This window comes from Centruroides sculpturatus, unplaced genomic scaffold (assembly GCF_000671375.1).
Source record: "Centruroides sculpturatus isolate CEXI.00-Female unplaced genomic scaffold, Cexi_2.0 scaffold693, whole genome shotgun sequence".
Taxonomy (NCBI): domain Eukaryota; kingdom Metazoa; phylum Arthropoda; class Arachnida; order Scorpiones; family Buthidae; genus Centruroides; species Centruroides sculpturatus.
This window is the reverse complement of record NW_019384855.1, coordinates 31,366-50,391: the sequence shown is the minus strand read 5'-3', so window position 1 is coordinate 50,391 and position 19,026 is coordinate 31,366. Positions and strand designations below refer to the sequence as shown.

Below are 19,026 nucleotides of genomic sequence, written 5' to 3'. Positions count from 1 at the left end.
TAATTGAACTGATGCTAGTAAATTTTGGTGGTTAAAAGTCGGAGGGGTGAAGAGATAGATGGATCACGTGTCGTATCTCGAATGGGTTAAGACTTATGATTTTACTCGTTATTAGCGTTTAGAAATCCTTTAATAAAATACGTCTCCATCCTCAAAATTAAGGATTTTACCATTTTATAATATTTAGTAATATACTAAGTTATTNGCATTTTGATAATAGTTAAAAATACAGAAAATTTTCATAAAATATCATAACACATAACACCACACACAATTTTATTATATTGTAATTAAAAATATGACGGTTATTTTCAAAATAAAATCTTATAATAGCCGGAAAAGTTACGCAACTCGTTGTTGTATTTTTTAAACTAAATAAATATATTATATATATATATATAATATTTACTTACATATTAGCAGGAAAAAATATTTGATAAGATTTAAATTCTGGAAAGATATAATCAATATCGCGTTTTTCAAAAAATGATTATTATTATGTAATTTACTTTGTATTATCATGTACTAAGCTATTACATTTATTTGTTAAATTGTATAACTTCTGTTTTGTGTAACCCTCTTGTAACGAACTAAAATTCAAACAATAAAGAATTGATTGATATTTATTTGCATATATTACTAGAATTTTTAGTCTTTTACTTAAGTATATACGTTACAAAGACCGCTGTAATACATTATAACTGCGATATTCCACGGAGTACTCGAAGTATTAATTTGATAGAATACGGCAATGGAACACGTGGGCAATCTGCCAAGGGATGCCACTCTAGAAAGCATTCTATAGAAATCCGTCCAGTATTTACGTGTGATTTTCAGATACGCTAACCCGCAGCTTCAGCTTATTACTCAGTTTTGAATAAACAATACACCCATCCCTCGATTTACACGGTAGATAAGTTTCCGAGGAAAACGTGTAAATTGAAATTGTTAGTTTTTGAATGTAAAACCGTGTAAATCGAAAAGTATCTTCACTTAGTTCTTTATCAGCCGCTAGTTCTGCAAAATCTTTTTCAGTAAAATCGTCGAAACCTTCACCAATCAATGAATGCGCCAATTGTACTATCTGAGAATATTCATCTTTTAATGGTGAAATAGAAGCTTTATCTTTAACTACCGGTACATTTGGCCACAAACACAGAGCCTTAAAAGTCTAATGGTTGTAAGAATGTCGTATTCTTTGGTAAAAATATAACTTGGACATTCTCATGCTGCAGATATCGCGGATGACCCGGTGCATTGTCAATTAACAAAAGCACTTTAAAAGGTAGTCCTTTTTCATTTAAATATATTTTGGCATCTGGGATCTGAGATCTGATTTTGGCATCTGGGATCTTTGGCATCTGTTCATGAAACCATTCATTAAACATCGCGGCAGTAACCCACGCTTTCTTATTGACCCTTCAATAAACAGGAAGATGGTTGATATTTATTTCTTTAAATACGCGTGGTATTTTTGATTTGTTAATAACCAATGGTTTCATGATGTAATCTCCCGAAGCGTTGCTACAGAAAAGAATTGTTATACCATCTTTTGCTGCTTTATGACCGCTAGCTGATTTATCAATTTTAGACACATAGGTCCTCTCTGGCATTTTTTTTCCAAAATAACCCTGACTCATCGGCATTGAAAACTTGATCAGGAGTACATGAATTGTTGGCAACAATTTCAGCAAATTTTCTTGGATATTCTTGCGCTGTATCTACATCACCAGATGCCAGTTCCCTTTTTTATTTTAAACTATGTAAAGAGTGTCTTCTTCCATGTAAAACCAGGGATAGGTGTACTGTAACTGGTGTTTTCTGGATAATCCATGTAAAGTATTTATATTTATTAGTAGAATTAACGGGTGTATACAAGAACTGGATTAACCATTACGTGTAGGTTTCAAAGGTCAAGAGGATTCTTATACTGTAGTAATAACAACAGGAGTATTAACTAAAAGATTTTGAAATACGAGAGTAAATGTTATGAAGGTATCTACGAATGGAAAACACATTGGATACAATTAGGAAGTGTTTGAGGTTTTTCATAATGAAATCTATTTAAATTTTCACCATTAAAAAGTATTTTCAGTATGGAATTTTAAACTCTAATTTTAATAAGCCAATAATTTCTCATTATCCGGGTCTGGACCGATCTCGTTTGATCCGGAAAAACGAAGTTTCACCGCATTTTTAACGTTATCGCACGGTATTAATTAAAAAACGTTTGTCTACATAAATAAACAGTACAAATGTCAGTAACCGAATAACAGTCGATAGTTAGTATATATTTTGGGTGTGTAACCGTGTTGCAGCTGTCACAATCGAAAAGCGAACCATGTTCCGACTTGAAACTAATGGTTTCTACGGTTTCGGAACTCAAAACATTGCTCATTTTTACGTTTAAATCCTCAAGCGACGATATTAAATCTCGAAAATTAGTCGCTTCTTTAGTTATAATTAATCTCTGTCGACACCTTTTCGCATCGTCGTAAAATTCAACATGAAAGCCCGAAATGTTTCTGTTCTTTAACACCGAAATTGCAGTGTCACTCGGTCTTCTATCGTACACACGAATGCAAATATCCGCGTGGATGTTTTCCACGAAGCTCCGAGAAACTACAACAAAGAAAAAGATCTTAAACTCTATTATAATTAAAGGTCTTACGAACGGACGTGCATTTACCTTTTCCTCTTAAGCTGAATTCTACGGGAACGTGGTCCGAAATCTCTTTGACCTGCCACGAGTATTAATATTTTTTAATTCATTACGTAAACACGATTTGAACATTTTGCAAAAATCCTCACCAACCAATTTCTCTGTTATGTTATATTCCGTTTGGTAATAGAAGGGTCTAACAGAGGAGTGGATGGTGTCTCGTTTCATCTCGCTTCCGGTTATTATAATTCTGCAGAAGAAATCTACGCTTTAGCAGACAGAAAGTCCAGTGTTTGTGTAAACTTTGTTGACGTATAAATTGTATAACTTCAGTTTTGTGTAACCCTCTTGTAACGAACTAAAATTCAAACAATAAAGAATTGATTGATATTTATTTGCATATATTACTAGAATTTTTAGTCTTTTACTTAAGTATATACGTTACAAAGACCGCTGTAATACATTATAACTGCGATATTCCACGGAGTACTCGAAGTATTAATTTGATAGAATACGGCAATGGAACACGTGGGCAATCTGCCAAGGGATGCCACTCTAGAAAGCATTCTATAGAAATCCGTCCAGTATTTACGTGTGATTTTCAGATACGCTAACCCGCAGCTTCAGCTTATTACTCAGTTTTGAATAAACAATACACCCATCCCTCGATTTACACGGTAGATAAGTTTCCGAGGAAAACGTGTAAATTGAAATTGTTAGTTTTTGAATGTAAAACCGTGTAAATCGAAAAGTATCTTCACTTAGTTCTTTATCAGCCGCTAGTTCTGCAAAATCTTTTTCAGTAAAATCGTCGAAACCTTCACCAATCAATGAATGCGCCAATTGTACTATCTGAGAATATTCATCTTTTAATGGTGAAATAGAAGCTTTATCTTTAACTACCGGTACATTTGGCCACAAACACAGAGCCTTAAAAGTCTAATGGTTGTAAGAATGTCGTATTCTTTGGTAAAAATATAACTTGGACATTCTCATGCTGCAGATATCGCGGATGACCCGGTGCATTGTCAATTAACAAAAGCACTTTAAAAGGTAGTCCTTTTTCATTTAAATATATTTTGGCATCTGGGATCTGAGATCTGATTTTGGCATCTGGGATCTTTGGCATCTGTTCATGAAACCATTCATTAAACATCGCGGCAGTAACCCACGCTTTCTTATTGACCCTTCAATAAACAGGAAGATGGTTGATATTTATTTCTTTAAATACGCGTGGTATTTTTGATTTGTTAATAACCAATGGTTTCATGATGTAATCTCCCGAAGCGTTGCTACAGAAAAGAANCACCTGTAAAGGTAGAGATATTGTTCTTTTGTAATTGAGTTGGTACCTACGGGAGGACTGGCATTCATGACGTAAGGTTTCTTTGGCGAATAACTAATCGAAAAAGTTTGGAAAATTGTAATTACAGACTTGTTCGTGTATTTATTTACTGATTTTACGCTTACACGTAGTTAATGTCCTTTAATAAACTGTTCAGGAACTTTTTTTTCTGCACGACGATTTCTTGCAAACAAATGAAATCGTAACGTGTGATTATCTAAGAAAACGTTTTAAAAATCGAAATTAACAACAAAAAATTAATTTAGAAAGGTTAAAATATTATAAAATCTATAAAATCGTACCTTTTTAATAATGTCTGCTGCATCTTTTTTGTTGTATTTCTTGTAACCGAAATTCTGGACGTTGAAAGATGCCACACGTAAATGAGGTTGAATGGTTTCTCGTTGGCAATTGAATCCTTGTAAAAAAACTAAACAGGAGGCAAAAAATAAGATCGAAATCATCATTTTTTAAAATATAATTAAATCTATTTGGATTTTAAATTGATCAATCACTCGCAGTTTCTCAACTGAAATCGCAATGTGATCGACTGAACGACGTTAACCGGGAACGACGTTATCTGAAATATATATATTTTTATATAATAAATTAAAATTATCTAATCAGAAGTTTAATTTATAAGAAAAACACATGTTTAATTTATGAATTTTTCCCAAATTGTATTGTTTATAAGCGATTTTTTTAAAAATAATTTTATTGAATTTTTTTTAAATTTTCTTTTCGACGTATAATTGTTATAGTGTTAATTTTTCCAGAATGCATTGAAAACTTACGTTTAAAAATTTTGTTTTTAATAGTATACAGTATATACATCCCATATACACCTATACATACACACACACACACACACACACACTGTTTATATGTGTATACGTATACAGTATATAACTTATACAAACCATAGAAGATCCCGATTTCGTAACTTATAATGGGGTCTTCTATCACCACAGGTTAAAATTCTGTACTTTTGTTATACTTCTGCATATATACATGTACTAATATATAGGTAAAACATACATTTTCAAGCCCGTATCATTAACTTAGAAACACATTTATCTCTACACTCGGAAACTATGGACGGAGTTACAAGAATATTTAGAAATAATTCATTGTCGTAGTACAGTATTATATTTATCTCCATTATAGAAATCCCTTATGTCAAAACGCATTTATGGATGAATATTCGAAAGATTAAAGAAGTATTGTAACACGTAACTAAAAGTTATTTAAATACATCATAGAAGTCTCTGCGTGTGAACATTTAAAAAAATTTTACGCTAAGATCCCTTTATTCTTTTCAGATTTGAACGTATTTATAGGCTTTATCGCAAGCATTTATCTGATTTTTAACCTTCGTCAGACTCGTAAAACAGGAATACATCGTCTGTAAACTCTGAAAAAAATGTCAAAAGAGAAATAAATAATTTAAATGATTGCAGGGAAAATGTATTAAAGTTTTTAAATATTTCTCACCTTTGGCATGCTTTTTTTAGTAATCGTGAATATTCCAGCAACGGTTATTCCTATAGGAGTTTTTCCTAGTCTTTTCCTATAGGAAATTATCTGCAACAAAAATCGTTATTTCGAAAGTCGATTGCAAATTTGGTTCTATAAAATAGTTCAAGAGACCAACACCATTATCCAGCCACTTATTAGTCAATTAGAAAAAGCATACCTTTAGCTTATCTTCGAGTCCTTCTTCGTAGAAGAAAAGACGCTCCAAGATGGGACGTACCCGGTGCATCTGTAAGAAAATAACACGTGTTCATCTGCTAAAATAACATTATCTAAAAATAAAAAAACGTATGCGATTTTCTTTATACGGTAGAATCTTACAGTTTTCGGTAGTCTTGCAGTAGCCAATGTAAGAATAACAAAGACGAACATGCTGAAGACGAAGATTACGAGAGCTGCACACTTAATTAAGGTGTTACCATCTCCCACCACTCCATTGTAAATGGAAAGAGACGTCAATGCCAATTGGAACAAATAATAAAGAGCAACGACAGAGCTAACCATATTGTCGAAATCGGAAAGAATGTCACAGAATTGAACGTGTCTTTTTATGACGTATCTGAAGTTTGGCCTTATTCTCTTCTTATCGGAAATCTGTTCTTCTAACACTGTGCAGAACAACGATACTTCGTGCTCCAGCGTGATTCCGATATCGAATATAATGATAATTATATAACTTATTACGTGAATGCCGTAAAAGAGTTCACAATTAGTTAAAACGTAATGGAATATAATAATATAGAGGTTGTTTTTGTTCACGACAAACGAGAAAGCAATGGAAATGATAACAATTATAAACGTCATAAAAAGTAACGATAAGCAGCGTATCCAGTTAGCCATTTTGTATTGTATGAGCGCCGGTTTCAGTCTTGTCTGTTCGAAATGGTTGCAGTATTTACTAAGAACTCGTTGTAAGAGTTGACGGTCGAGTACCGTTCGACACAGAGAATACGACAGAGAGACGAACAACGTGAAAGAGAATATGACCAGAAAGTGTAAGACGAAATCGTCTTTAAAAATATCAGAAATATTTCCCGTATACTTCCTTCTTGCCTCTCCCGTGAGAAAGATGAAGAGTAGAATGTTAATATTGCTTGCTGTCAGTACACACTGCACGAAATATCCATAAATGTTAAGTAAAAACTTCGCTTTCTTGCCATTTGCACCCGTCTGCAAGCCGAAAATTTTGATTATTTGCAAATTTGTCTCTATTCTACACGAAAGACAATAGCAGTTGGTAGCGTGCTTAGAAGGATACATTTTTATTTCATTTAATTTAAATGTAATTAAAATTAATTATTCACTCAAATGACACCGAAAATCGGATTAATTTCCTGTACCCTTGCTTAAAAACATCACTTGGATTGGCAAGAGAAAACGTCTCGCTGTAAAATGGCTTTCGTAATCGGGATACGTAAGAACGTATTGATTATTATACTACGTTTATATAGAAATCTTAATTCTTACGTAAGATCGTCAGATCTTACGTAAGAATATAGATATTTTTTGGCATAGGTTTCTAAATTCTAATAATACAGTGAATTCAATAAAGATATGAATTAAATTTTTGAGTGTTTTTATGTATGTATAGTTTTAAACGTTTAATTTTTAAATGTTTCCCTGATATATATGAAACCAGGTATACTAACTATCGATATTCGTTATTGTTTCTGTGGCAACCTAAAATTTCCGTCTGTTTGTATAGCAAAGCATTGTTAATGGGAAAGAGAAAAATGGGTAAAGACAATCAGTGCCGTAACTAGGGCGACCCAGAGATGCCCGGTCACAGGGCGCAGAAATGACCCAGACCAAGTTTTGGATCATAGTTTTGGGGCGTAGTTACAGAAGCTCGCACCTGGCGCATAAAAGACTAGCTACTACGCCGAGGACAATATACATTCGGCATTTGAAAAGTGTAAAATAAGTGCTATAAGTGAAGCTGACGAGTCAATGAAATCTATAATTAGAAAACAGATGGTAAAAATTTAGCAATGGGATAGTTTGAAACATAGATTACGCTGCCAATTATCTCAAATACGTCAATAATAAGTCGAAGCCAAAGCCTGAAGACAATCGCAAGGCTGCCAGACTGATTCGGGGCAAAAGTCACACGACCCAAAAGAAACAGTGAATGAATATAAAGTGATCAGATGAAAATAAGTTCAGTTTACATGAGCCGGATAGTGTCAGTACTATTGGCATTCCATCCATACCTTTAATATTACCCAGAAATGGTTTTTCGCTATTGGTTTCCATTCTTGGATTGGCTCGTTACGTTACCTGATTTTAATCATACGGAAAATGCCCGGAGATTTCCAGTCGGGTTACTCTACGCAAATGGAAAGCAATACCATACCATTACAGACCATTGAAAAACAGGTGAAAATTCCTCGGTTTTCTGCAGAAGTTGATCGAGTTCAAGAAAGACAGAATGTTCAAAGTAATCGTAAAGAAAAGATTGTATTCTGGTTATTATATTTCATCGATAATCTCGAAAATATAATTTTCTGCCCATTATCTTAGTTATCTCACGATTATGGAATACTCCAAGAAACTCATTTCTTCATTGTTTATATTAAAATTGATGGTATAAAATACATAAAATTAAATTTCTCTATAATCCACTTCACCGTCTGATATAAATTTTAAAATTCCGAGTAATCTTATCTTAATTGAGCGCACTGTAAATTTTTACTTATATAAGCCACTCGAATGCATCACCACTGATGCTTAATTCCATAATTCATCTTTCTCCAGTACTGATTGAATGTGCCGTTAACGAATACGGGCAATTAGAAAATGAAATTGGTTTAAAATTATAAACGTTTCATCTAATTGATAATTCATAATTCTGCCATTTAATTATGAAACTAAACAGAGAACCTGACGGCCAGATGGTCGAGAAGATTAAGAGAAGAGCATAAATTTTAATTTTATTGATATTGGCAATTATAATTGATTGATTTGCTCGAGTGATTTTATTGGTGCTGTGTAAACACGAGAAGGAAGGTCGAGATTCCTTAAACTGTAAATCATTGAATTGAATCTTGTCACTTTTCCGGCCGTTATAGGAGAGACCGGGGCAACTTCGGCATGCGGGGCAAGTTTGTCAAGCGCTTTTTTTTTTTTTAAAAACAAATTAACAGGAGACTTTGGTTATAGGTTAGGCAGTTGAGTTTTATTGGTGGCTTGTTGAGTGTAGTGTTTTTATTGTTCTCCAACAAGCGTAGTTGAATTATCAAGCAAATTTTCATTTTCGTTCAATTCCATATAATATTTTTTTTCCATTTATATTGAATTGGCAGGTTTTGTTATAATTCCATGATAACGAAAGTTACTTTTCCTGTTAGAAGGATGTAACTTCAACTTATTCACGTGGCCAGATCGTGGCTTGGCATTCTGTTCTCAGGGTTGTACTTAATGTTTCGAAATCATGACTAGCGGGGTAAGATCGGCAACATAAAGCCACATTAGAAGCAAAGGATAAAAATCAAACAGATGATAAATGAAAACATGTTTGCATTTGTTATTCATGTATATATGTCTTTGAACTTGCATTTCGTTGTAATAATATTAAATGGGTGTTGGATTTGTATTTCTTTGTTTTAATAGTGAATTCCAACTTATACATTGTTAATAACATAATTTTATATACGTGCCTATCTTGCCCCATTACTGTTGCCCCTATACCAGGGGCAACTTTAATAAAAATAATTAAAATAATTACAACTTTACAAAAAGAGAGAAGTTGCCGATCTTGCCCCTATACCCGGGGCAACTTCGTCAATTTCTCTCTTCTTGTAAAGTTGTAATTATTTTAATTATTTTTATTTCCAAACTGATTTTAACCAGTTCTATAGTAAGGTAACATTCCAATAGACAATATGCAAAGCTTTTTTTTCAGTTTACAGCAGTATTTATTACACAAAATTTAAGTAAAGCTTAACATGTCGATCTTGCCCCGGTTTCCCCTATATAACAGTAAAAAAGTATGGTTATCGGTCAAAAAGATTCGGGGGGTAATTTCTGTATGTATGAATGTTAGCGTGTGTGGGGGGCACGATTTTGTTTACCCTGTTTGAAGCTTAATAAGTACTGTGCCTTTGGCCAAAATATTTGAAATTTGGCAAGACTTTTTGTGTATTAAGGGGATCGATGCTATTAAATTTTGGCTGTTAAAGGTGGAGGAGGTGTGGAGATAAAGGGGGTCGTGTCGTATCTCGAGTAGAGTCTGAGTTAATGACGATTTTACTAGTTACTAGCATGCACAATTTTTTTATTAAATCCGCCGGAACCTCAAAATTATTTTTTTGTTATTATATAATAATTTAAAATATAAAAGTTTTAAAAATAAAATATGATAAAGATTTTGATTTTAATTGCTAAGTGAAATTTTAACCTCTTTCATTCGAAATAACTAAATCTAAAATACACGACAGCCACGTGGTCTGTTCGAAAATCTATTGGAGAATCCCATCGTATCTTTATATCATATATAGTTAAAATACCATCAGTTCTATAATAAACCAGCAATTATTTATTGTGATGTCGTCACAATGCCGGGCTGCAGTTTTTAATTTATTTAATTTAAAATATGTGCTCTCCACCTCAAATTACAGTGGCTTGCCCCTGTACACTGCTTTCGGGGAAACTTTTAAATTAAAATAATATAACTTAATTACTTTTTTTTAATGATGTGAAACCATGCTTTAAAATTTGTTTCTGCTTCTAACACAATAAAGTGCTATAAATTAAGACCCTTGGCGGTTTTTCTCATCTTTATTCAGTTGAGACGTGTGAAAAAATTACACGTTTCGGGCTCATAAGCTCCTCCTTAGCCAACTAAAATATTGAAAAAGGTATACATTATAGCCTATATAGAAAAACTACATAAGTTTTGTAGAATTTACAAAATTATCTTGATCTAAAACATACCTTGAATGCATATTCATATTACATTGTCTATGCGTATCAAAGGAAGTAAGGATTTTACAAAACTGATTTATGAGTGGAAAGTATAATCAATTGTGTAAAACTTTAGTAATAGTTGTATCCAAGGTGTGTTTTACAGGGCCGTGCGGTAGTTTTTCTCAGTATGATGCACGTCTTCGAAATGCCGTTTCTGAAATGCCGCTTATGCCACCCCTCAAATGCTGCTTATGCAACCCCATTACGGTGCCGCCTGATGCGGCCGCATCTCTGCATCATAGCACAGCACGGCCATGATGTTTTAGATCAAGATAATTTTATAAATTCTACAAAACTTATGTATTGTTTCTATACGGGCTATAATGTATACCCTTTTAAATATTTTAGTTAGTTGAGGAGGGGCTTATGAGCCCGAAACGTGTAATTTTTTTACACGTCTCAACTAAATAAAGTTGAGAAAAACCGCCAAGTGTCTTAATTTATAGCACTTTATTGTGTTAGAAGCAGAAATATAATTTTTGTTTTGCATCAGAAGTTCTGTATAGCTAATCGGAAATTTTAGTTCCTGTGTGTCCAAATACGGTCTCGTTTTTCATCTGTATAACTCCGTTCTTGAGATTAAGGAACGACAGTACGGTGACACTCAGCGTATTTTATATTAATTCCTGTGATAAAAGACAAGTGACGACGCCATAATTAATGCATTAAAAGTTTACTCCTAGTTGGCAGTTTAATACAAAAGAAAGCTAAACTAACATTATAAAGGATCTTTTAATACTTTTGCCTTTAATAAACAGAATTATAGTTTCAAATGGTGTTAGAGTTCAAAATACCGCGTATTAACCTGTACATTCGGATATAGGAATGCACTCTTTCTCTTTGTTTTCGGCGTAACCCCACTTGCAACTACACCTGGCGTAATCGTCGGTTATGTATCCAAAGCGGGCTTCTCCGTCACCGACACAAACCACGAATTCGTAAAGAAAACTGATCTCGGTGTTTGGTTTACGACACACACCTAATTAAAATGGAAGTAATTAGAGACGAAATCTACCAGGAAACACTAAAAAGTGTATTAAAGGTGTACTTACGAAGGCTGCACTCTTTTTCTGTAATGCAAACATTCGTATCTTTGTCTCGAATATAAAAGTAATCACAAAAGCATCCCGGATGTTTCATTTCGCGTGTACAAGTAAAATTGAGAACGTCGTGGCAGTAAGATTTGCAACCACTTTTAAAAAATGCCTCATTTCTTCCGCAGCTTCTAAATATCTCTAGAAGACAAGTGCATAGTAATTAATAACACGTAAACATACGAAAGCAATGGCAAAAGTCCTCGGAATTCGCCATCTTCGTTGACGTAAATACGGACGTAAATACGGACGCAACCGTGTTTACGTGTCTCCGTCTCGATTTCTTTTATGCATAGAAGATAATTACGAAACTTACCTGCACCGTGCACCAAAAAGAACAGAGAGAATATTAAAATTCCGTAATTAGTTAGCATGCCGTCGGTTGTACTCGTGTATACAAGTAAAATGGTGTTTACATATAATTTTGATCTTCAAGATAATTTATTGCATTTAAAGATTTGGTAAAGTCCAAAGTTGATTATTAATTAATCTCCAGACACTTAGTAAACAAGGATGTACTTTTATAAATAAGATAAGAATATATTTACAGTTGTAATTTAAATGATTTATAGGCCTAATACGAATTTCCTGGCAGTGACGTGTTAAATGATCAGTTTGATGCCCGAGTGAGGGTGAATGGGGGTGGACGTTCGTTCGGAAAGAAGAATAATAATATGAAGTGAGGTTGTTGCAAACACTAACACGCCCAAAACACATTCCATATATCCTCGCCAATTTTGGTAAATTGTGGCACAAAAATAGTGTTCGATACCATAACGTAATCACCAAAAGTGTTTCGTTCTATCGGCCATAACGAACGACTTATCGAGGATTAATTTAATGAATTTATTTCTTCGGTAGACAACTTAAATAATTTAGCCAAGTTGAAAGGAGAAGATCGCCCCTTTTCCGATGACGATTATAACCAAATGTTCATCACTGGCAAAAAAGTCGCAAACTACTGGTACACAGAAAGGAGCCATCGTACCGAAAGCATACCGGATTCCTAATTGGAATTGGCAAACTATGAAAAACCAGGGGTGTTCGGAGGTGCCACACAAGAGAACACTGCGCCGTTGAAAGAATCAGATGCACACATTTCAAATGGGTATCGTAGAAAAATATATTCGAATTAATCGTCGTGTCATGATGTACTGTACGTTACTCATAGGTAAAATTAATGTAAGTGTAGAAATTGATAAACTGTAATAAATTTCATGAAAGACGAGAGAGTATTTATCCGTTTACATGTACAATAAATGATTAGTTCTTCGGAACAGTTGACTTTCACAAAATGGCGATACACACGAATAAATTATTTAATAATATTTATAACTATTTCAAGATAATATCATAAAAATTAAGCTATTTAATTGATGCTTTTTTTTTTTTNTGTTTACCTCTTCGTCGTTAGACTCCTGTGTAGATTTCGGTTTACGGCCACCCATAACAAAGGATGGTTAGGCCTAACCGCCGTCGGTGCACGTGGTCAGACAATAACACGGTACACACCAGTTAAGAGTGCTGTTCTGCGTACGATGGCTCGTCGGGCACTTATCAGCCTGTTTATGGACACAGAACGCCAAAAAGACGCAATAATGCACCTTAATTGATGCTTGGCTTTTATAATTTACAGTTTCTAAGTAATTTACTGTAAAACTTCATTTAGTATACAGAAACAAAGATATGTTATTAAAAATAAACAAAACAACACAATAAATTGAGTGTAACACAGAGTGTTTAAAAGGACCTCTAAATGAGAGAATATTACTTAAAGAAGGTTAATATATATTGTCAGAGGTCTCGCCCGTATCCACAAAAAAGTAATAATCGATATCAGAATATTTTCTGACATGCTCCAAGTGATAAAGTTTGCAGCTGTAATTGAACGTAATATATAAAAAAATAGAATGTTTATATAAAAGAAATCAATATTATAATTCCATTTATACATAAATTACGATAAAATATACTTTTATTTTCATCAAATACTGAAAATTAAACATGGCGATGGTCGCACAGAGTACAGTACAGTCGACCCCCCTATAAATCTGTTGATTATTCCGTTTTATATGAATTCCATGTTGTACGAGTCACTTAGATTTTACAAATACGTGTGCCAGGCTGTGATGGCTCACGTATTTGTAAAATCTAAGTGACTCATACAACATGGAATTCATATAAAACGGAAAAATCAACAGTGTTATAGGGGGTCGACTGTTGTCACAAACCTTAAACATATAAAATATTGCTATAGGAAAGTATTATTTATAATAAAACTAAACATTTACATGTACTATAGTACCTAAACAATTAGTTTGTTATCCTGCTCGAAACAAATTTAATTCTATTACTTGTAAGACTTCTTTAATACATCTCCTACAATAACAATACAAAGACACACTAGTACTTTGGACTTTATTGTAAGGCAGCATTTGCAGCACTCTAAGAACAATTTAAAATTAATTTCGTTATGTCAATATTTAAAAAAATGTGTCAAAGGGGAGTGACGATGATGACGACAGGGAGCTCTTAAAAGGCTTTAAACTTGTAAAAAAATTTATTAAATTACTTTTTTATCATACAATAATGCAATATAGGTACAAATATGATAAATTGTTATTTAGTTAGTTATTATATTAAATTACTTCAATATGTTACAACTTCTACATAGTGAAATAAGAAAATAACACATAAAAGAAACACATCTTTACTCCAGGGAGTGTAAGAACAAAGTACTGTGACTTTATTTTATTTAAAGAAAAAATTTAGCTTGAAAATTATTAAAATAAAATCTAAAATATGAAGAAAAATGCGAGGTTTTAACGTTTGTTTACGTTATAACTAGAAGATTTGACTTTTAAAGGGGTGGAGCAATTGGCGGGGAAGTTTTGTCTAGACTGGTCGGAAATAATGCCGATTCGTTGATCCAACTGTCGCGTTATAAAAAACACCAATAAGAGTGTGGGAGGCATTTCGAGGAGAACTGTAAATACCAATTAACGGCAAGAAAGCGTCTGGTAGACTTACTATACAGGAGGAAGGAAGCTGGCGGGTATACGTATTGTTTAAAAGAGGGAAGACGGACTTCACTCGTTACAGTAGAAGAAGCCTGCAGAGACAACGGCAATTCGACTGAATTTAATCCATTAATATACGTTTTACCACTCGATAGTTACTTCCTTTAATGACATACCTTAATCGCAACGAAATTACATAGAAAAATCTCCCAAAAATCATTTATTAAATTCTTGGTATAGAAAATTTTATAACGAATATTCTGGAACTAATTAAACAACAATTACCAATCCATAAATTGCCTTTCTTACAAAGGTTTATATGATATTTAGTATATAAATGCCCTAACTATAGAAATAGCAAGAATAAACCAAGTTTCTATAAGAACTAACTGTACTGCATATTAAAACATTATATAATATTAATTATATCTGTTAATTAAGAGTTTTTACTTACACTAAGTATTTCTTCCACTATTCCAAGCTGCAAAGGGGGTAAAGTAATAGGCGACAGTACGGTATTTATAGGTTTGAGAACATCAGCAATCCTATTATTATCCAAAACACAATTTCTGGGTTGTTTAGGAATTAAACCTTATAAATAAATATAAATGCCGTGAGATAAATTCATTGTCAAAAAAAATATTCAGAAGAGACGAATTTCACTAATCTATAATAAAAAATGAATAAATAAGTACTTAAGATGAAAAACGGCAGCAAGAACTTCTTCACGATTCTACTTGCAACTGGACAGAGAATGAGTAATTTGCAACTTCAATTAACAATGACGGAAGTAAAATTTGACGTCACATTGATGTATACAGCGCGATATTTGCATCTGTTCCAGTTAATTACACACAAGTTTTTCCTCAAAACATTTTTAAAGCTAAAAAATAAAATTATAAATTCTTTCTTTATTATTTCATTTAAAATTTACTCCTCCACCTCATATTACTAATGGCTTGCCTCTGTATATCACACTTCTCCTGTAGCAATAGTTGTGTTGTCTTTATCTATTTCCTTACAGGAGAAAATGTTTCAATTGAAATAACGTCACTCTCGATTTCTATGGGACGTTCCTGTGTATTTAATCAGTTCCTACGTCCCGACTCCTTCCACGTCTAGGCTAAAGAGGATTTTAAGACGAAAAAGAAGACATTCGTTTTATCCTCTTTGGTTTTAGATTATCTAAACGAATTTTTCACGGAAAAAGCATAAAGAAAAATAGACTTTAATAAGCGAAATATAATTTTCGAATAAATACGCTTAGTTATATAATTTATTCGAATTACGTATTTGTAATATCTGCATTTACAATAAGCTACACGTCAGCGCAATAGCAGTTGACATTTGACAGTGGTGAAAAGCAAATAACAAATGCAGTTTTTCAAGTGATTAATGACAATTTTCCATAAATATTACATAATATAATATTAAAATATTTTCAAAATTATTTAATTTATAGGAATAATTCTCATTTAACTTAAATAAGTATTTAAAATTATACGAAATCTGGTACGGATTTAGTGAATGCAGTAATACTTTACATGCATTCACTTACTTACTCATTACTTTTTAATTTCGAGGAGTCGAATGGTTAATTAAATTAATTATTAAAAACTTTAAAATATAAAATATCTACGAAAAATCATCTTTTAGCTAACTTCGAAAAACTGTTTGTTATTTGCAGTTGACAAGTGTTATTCTATTGTTGCCTGGACAAGTAAGCCGCTTATGAATAAAGCTTATACATTACAATTGATGCTTATGCTAATTGCAGACTGAAGCAGAAATTACGAATAATTAACGGCTTAAATGTTGTGTTTAATTTCATTTATTCAGCTGCAATTTAAAAAACTTATAGACTTACACTGATAAGAGTGGTAATTTATATCTTCTTTAATTAATCTGGACAAAAGTTGATGGACCGAAGTATGTCCCACGAACGTGGGTTTTCTGCTTTTTTTTCCGGCTCACCTTCAATTCGGGGGGGTCAGTCTTTCTTATAGGAAGAGATACAAAAGCTGCGTCACACGGGCAGTTGTCTCCCCAACGGGTGAGATAAGATCTCTCCACGGAAAATAGTTAAACTAGACAGAAGTTTATATTTCGCTTTATCGTCAGTTTCTCACGAAGGTGTAGAGTGCTTTGTTTCGGGTTTCACGCGTAAAACATATTAAGTGCATTAATTATTAAATAAGTCTAGAGACATTTTCTAAACTTTAAACAAAGGCTCTCGTTTTGACTTCAGCTTCCGATACAAGTGCCCGTCACTCGAAGCGCAAAGATGATGTCATTGAGATAATAAAATAACATTTTAAAAATACAGAATAAATGTTTAATATATTGCAAGTATAATTTATTACGGAAAATCTAGGTCAAAGCAACCACCCACATTGGTTACCGTGGTGATGGTGCACCTTTGTAGTATAGGAGTGCCCTCTGTTAACGAAAACTGGAAGTTAAGAGGGTTACAATTTATTTATTTAAGTGTTAATAAATTGCGGTTTAAATTTTCAAATTTCTACATCCTTTATTTATGACACGTGATCAAAATACGCTGTAATAATTTCGTAATGTAATGTGAACCGAGGGGGTTAGAGCTGTGAGCTTCTCCCCACTTATCGGCTTCGTCGTCGGGGATGGCCTTGTTAACTGAGTGGGGAGGGGTAGTGAAGTCGTGATGAGGTGTCGTCAGTACTCAAAGATGACATATTTAATATAAAACAGATGATACAAATACATGCAAATACATCCTAAATTCCAACAGGAAAAAAGTAATAATGATAATAATAATATTTCCGCGTCGCGACAATAATAGACGGCCGATGTCCGTCTTTCTCGTCAGTGGGACCGCCGAAGATCCTCAATCCGATAACTTTCTCAGTAAAATGGTTAATTATTTTTACACCGCCGATATCTTAGCATCGAGCGATCCTCTGAGAGGGGGGTTCTTCCGCGGTCGACTAGGACGACTTGCCCGTTTTATCTCGTGAAAGAACCCCCCCATTCCGTGTTTACTGGCATCTGTATACAGGTACAATTGTTTGTGTGGATTAAAGATGCACAGAACCGAGAAACTGGTTAGGTACGTTTTAATGTTGTCGAAGGCGTTTTGGCACTCCGAATCACAAATAAATTTCCTATTCTTCTTTAATAAATTGTGTAACGGATTCGAGAGTCTTGGAGCGTTGAGTATAAAACGATGATAGTAGTTTACTTTCCCCAGAAATTTCTATAAGGTTTTTACATGGTTAGGCTCAGGAAATTCCTTAATTGCTGCGACGTTGTCACTTATTATGCCCGAGGTATGGCGCTTCTTTCTTCGCAAATTTTTATTTCGATAATTCACTCGAAACTATTATGTAAACTATTATGTGAGATCCGGAATTTTTATCGAATTTTTAGATTAATATACAGCATTTTTCTAAACCCCCAATTAAATTTTCCTTTAAATTCTAACTTAAAATCTAACTTAAAAGATAATGGAAACATTCCGATCTCTCCTTTCGTTTAAAGTAAACATCCGTCCATTTCGAAACTAATCCCACATTTCACCTCCAAAGTTGATAGTTAGCATGGGCCCGGGAACAACTTTGACCCATTTGCGTACCTTTTACCTCACAACAATTGGTCACATGACCATTCTCCCACGCCGAACTTATAAAAACCCCTTCCTTCCCCTTCTCGGGGGAGTCGTTCATCTGCCGTCACTTTTACAACTGTGTCCTACGAATATTGTGTCCTATTAATATACTGTGTCCTATCGATATTGTGTCCTGAAGAAAAATTATTATCCTAATCCTACTAACTCGTTGGATATCAAACCCTTTTTCCTTAAGAATATTAAAAGACATAAAGAGGTATGGAACTTATTTTTGTGAACTCTCTCTCGGTCTTCCGCGTTTCAGGGACTCAGATTTTCCCTTTTGAACTTGGTTATTGTAATCTCTATGTAGCTAATAAATCGTTGTTATCTTGTTAAATTGGTGTCCTCGTTTGCTCGTGTATCGCCGGTCATCTTACCGATGCACTCCTCTCTCCGCCACTCGACCCGAAACATTTAATCCCGTTACCGCGGGAAAGGTAAAATTTTAATCCATCCTGACCAGTGAGAAGGGTTTAACGACCTGTTGCAGGATCGGGAGACCTACACCCTCCCCGGCGGTTCACAATTATGTTTTATTCTAATTTTGTTCATATATAATAACCAGAAATAAAATAATATTGTTTATTCTGAACATTAAAATATTGACTTATTGTTAAACTATTTTATGATAAGTTTATCATTATTATGAGCTTACTATTAGACACTGCTTTTCAGTTAGATTCATTACGTGGATTTTTTTCCATTCCATCAAATTGTACAGTACATTTATTGGTAATATTTATAGTTTTACTCCT

The 19,026-nt window shown here is 33.6% G+C and overlaps 4 protein-coding genes across 4 annotated transcripts; all 4 read right to left on the bottom strand.

The window, feature by feature from the left end:
• Window positions 1-682: 682 nt before the first annotated feature.
• Window positions 683-2,950, bottom strand: LOC111630562. The gene is made up of 3 exons (XM_023374678.1): window positions 2,816-2,950; window positions 2,690-2,741; window positions 683-2,622 (listed from the first exon to the last, which is right to left on the bottom strand). Exons 1-3 carry the CDS (start codon window positions 2,888-2,890, stop codon window positions 2,216-2,218), a joined length of 534 nt encoding a protein of 177 aa, XP_023230446.1. The 5' UTR covers window positions 2,891-2,950; the 3' UTR covers window positions 683-2,215.
• Window positions 2,951-3,928: 978 nt separating this feature from the next.
• LOC111630549 (deoxyribonuclease-1-like) lies at window positions 3,929-4,567 on the bottom strand. Its single transcript, XM_023374662.1, has 3 exons — window positions 4,310-4,567; window positions 4,133-4,224; window positions 3,929-4,061 (listed from the first exon to the last, which is right to left on the bottom strand). The coding sequence occupies exons 1-3, from the start codon at window positions 4,472-4,474 to the stop codon at window positions 3,929-3,931; spliced, it is 390 nt and encodes a 129-aa protein (XP_023230430.1). The 5' UTR covers window positions 4,475-4,567.
• Window positions 4,568-5,084: 517 nt separating this feature from the next.
• Window positions 5,085-6,021, bottom strand: LOC111630564. The gene is made up of 4 exons (XM_023374680.1): window positions 5,865-6,021; window positions 5,704-5,772; window positions 5,502-5,591; window positions 5,085-5,421 (listed from the first exon to the last, which is right to left on the bottom strand). The coding sequence occupies exons 1-4, from the start codon at window positions 5,913-5,915 to the stop codon at window positions 5,326-5,328; spliced, it is 306 nt and encodes a 101-aa protein (XP_023230448.1). The 5' UTR covers window positions 5,916-6,021; the 3' UTR covers window positions 5,085-5,325.
• A 5,147-nt stretch (window positions 6,022-11,168) lies between these two features.
• Window positions 11,169-12,024, bottom strand: LOC111630563. The gene is made up of 3 exons (XM_023374679.1): window positions 11,922-12,024; window positions 11,564-11,746; window positions 11,169-11,490 (listed from the first exon to the last, which is right to left on the bottom strand). The coding sequence occupies exons 1-3, from the start codon at window positions 11,977-11,979 to the stop codon at window positions 11,312-11,314; spliced, it is 420 nt and encodes a 139-aa protein (XP_023230447.1). The 5' UTR covers window positions 11,980-12,024; the 3' UTR covers window positions 11,169-11,311.
• Window positions 12,025-19,026: the final 7,002 nt, after the last annotated feature.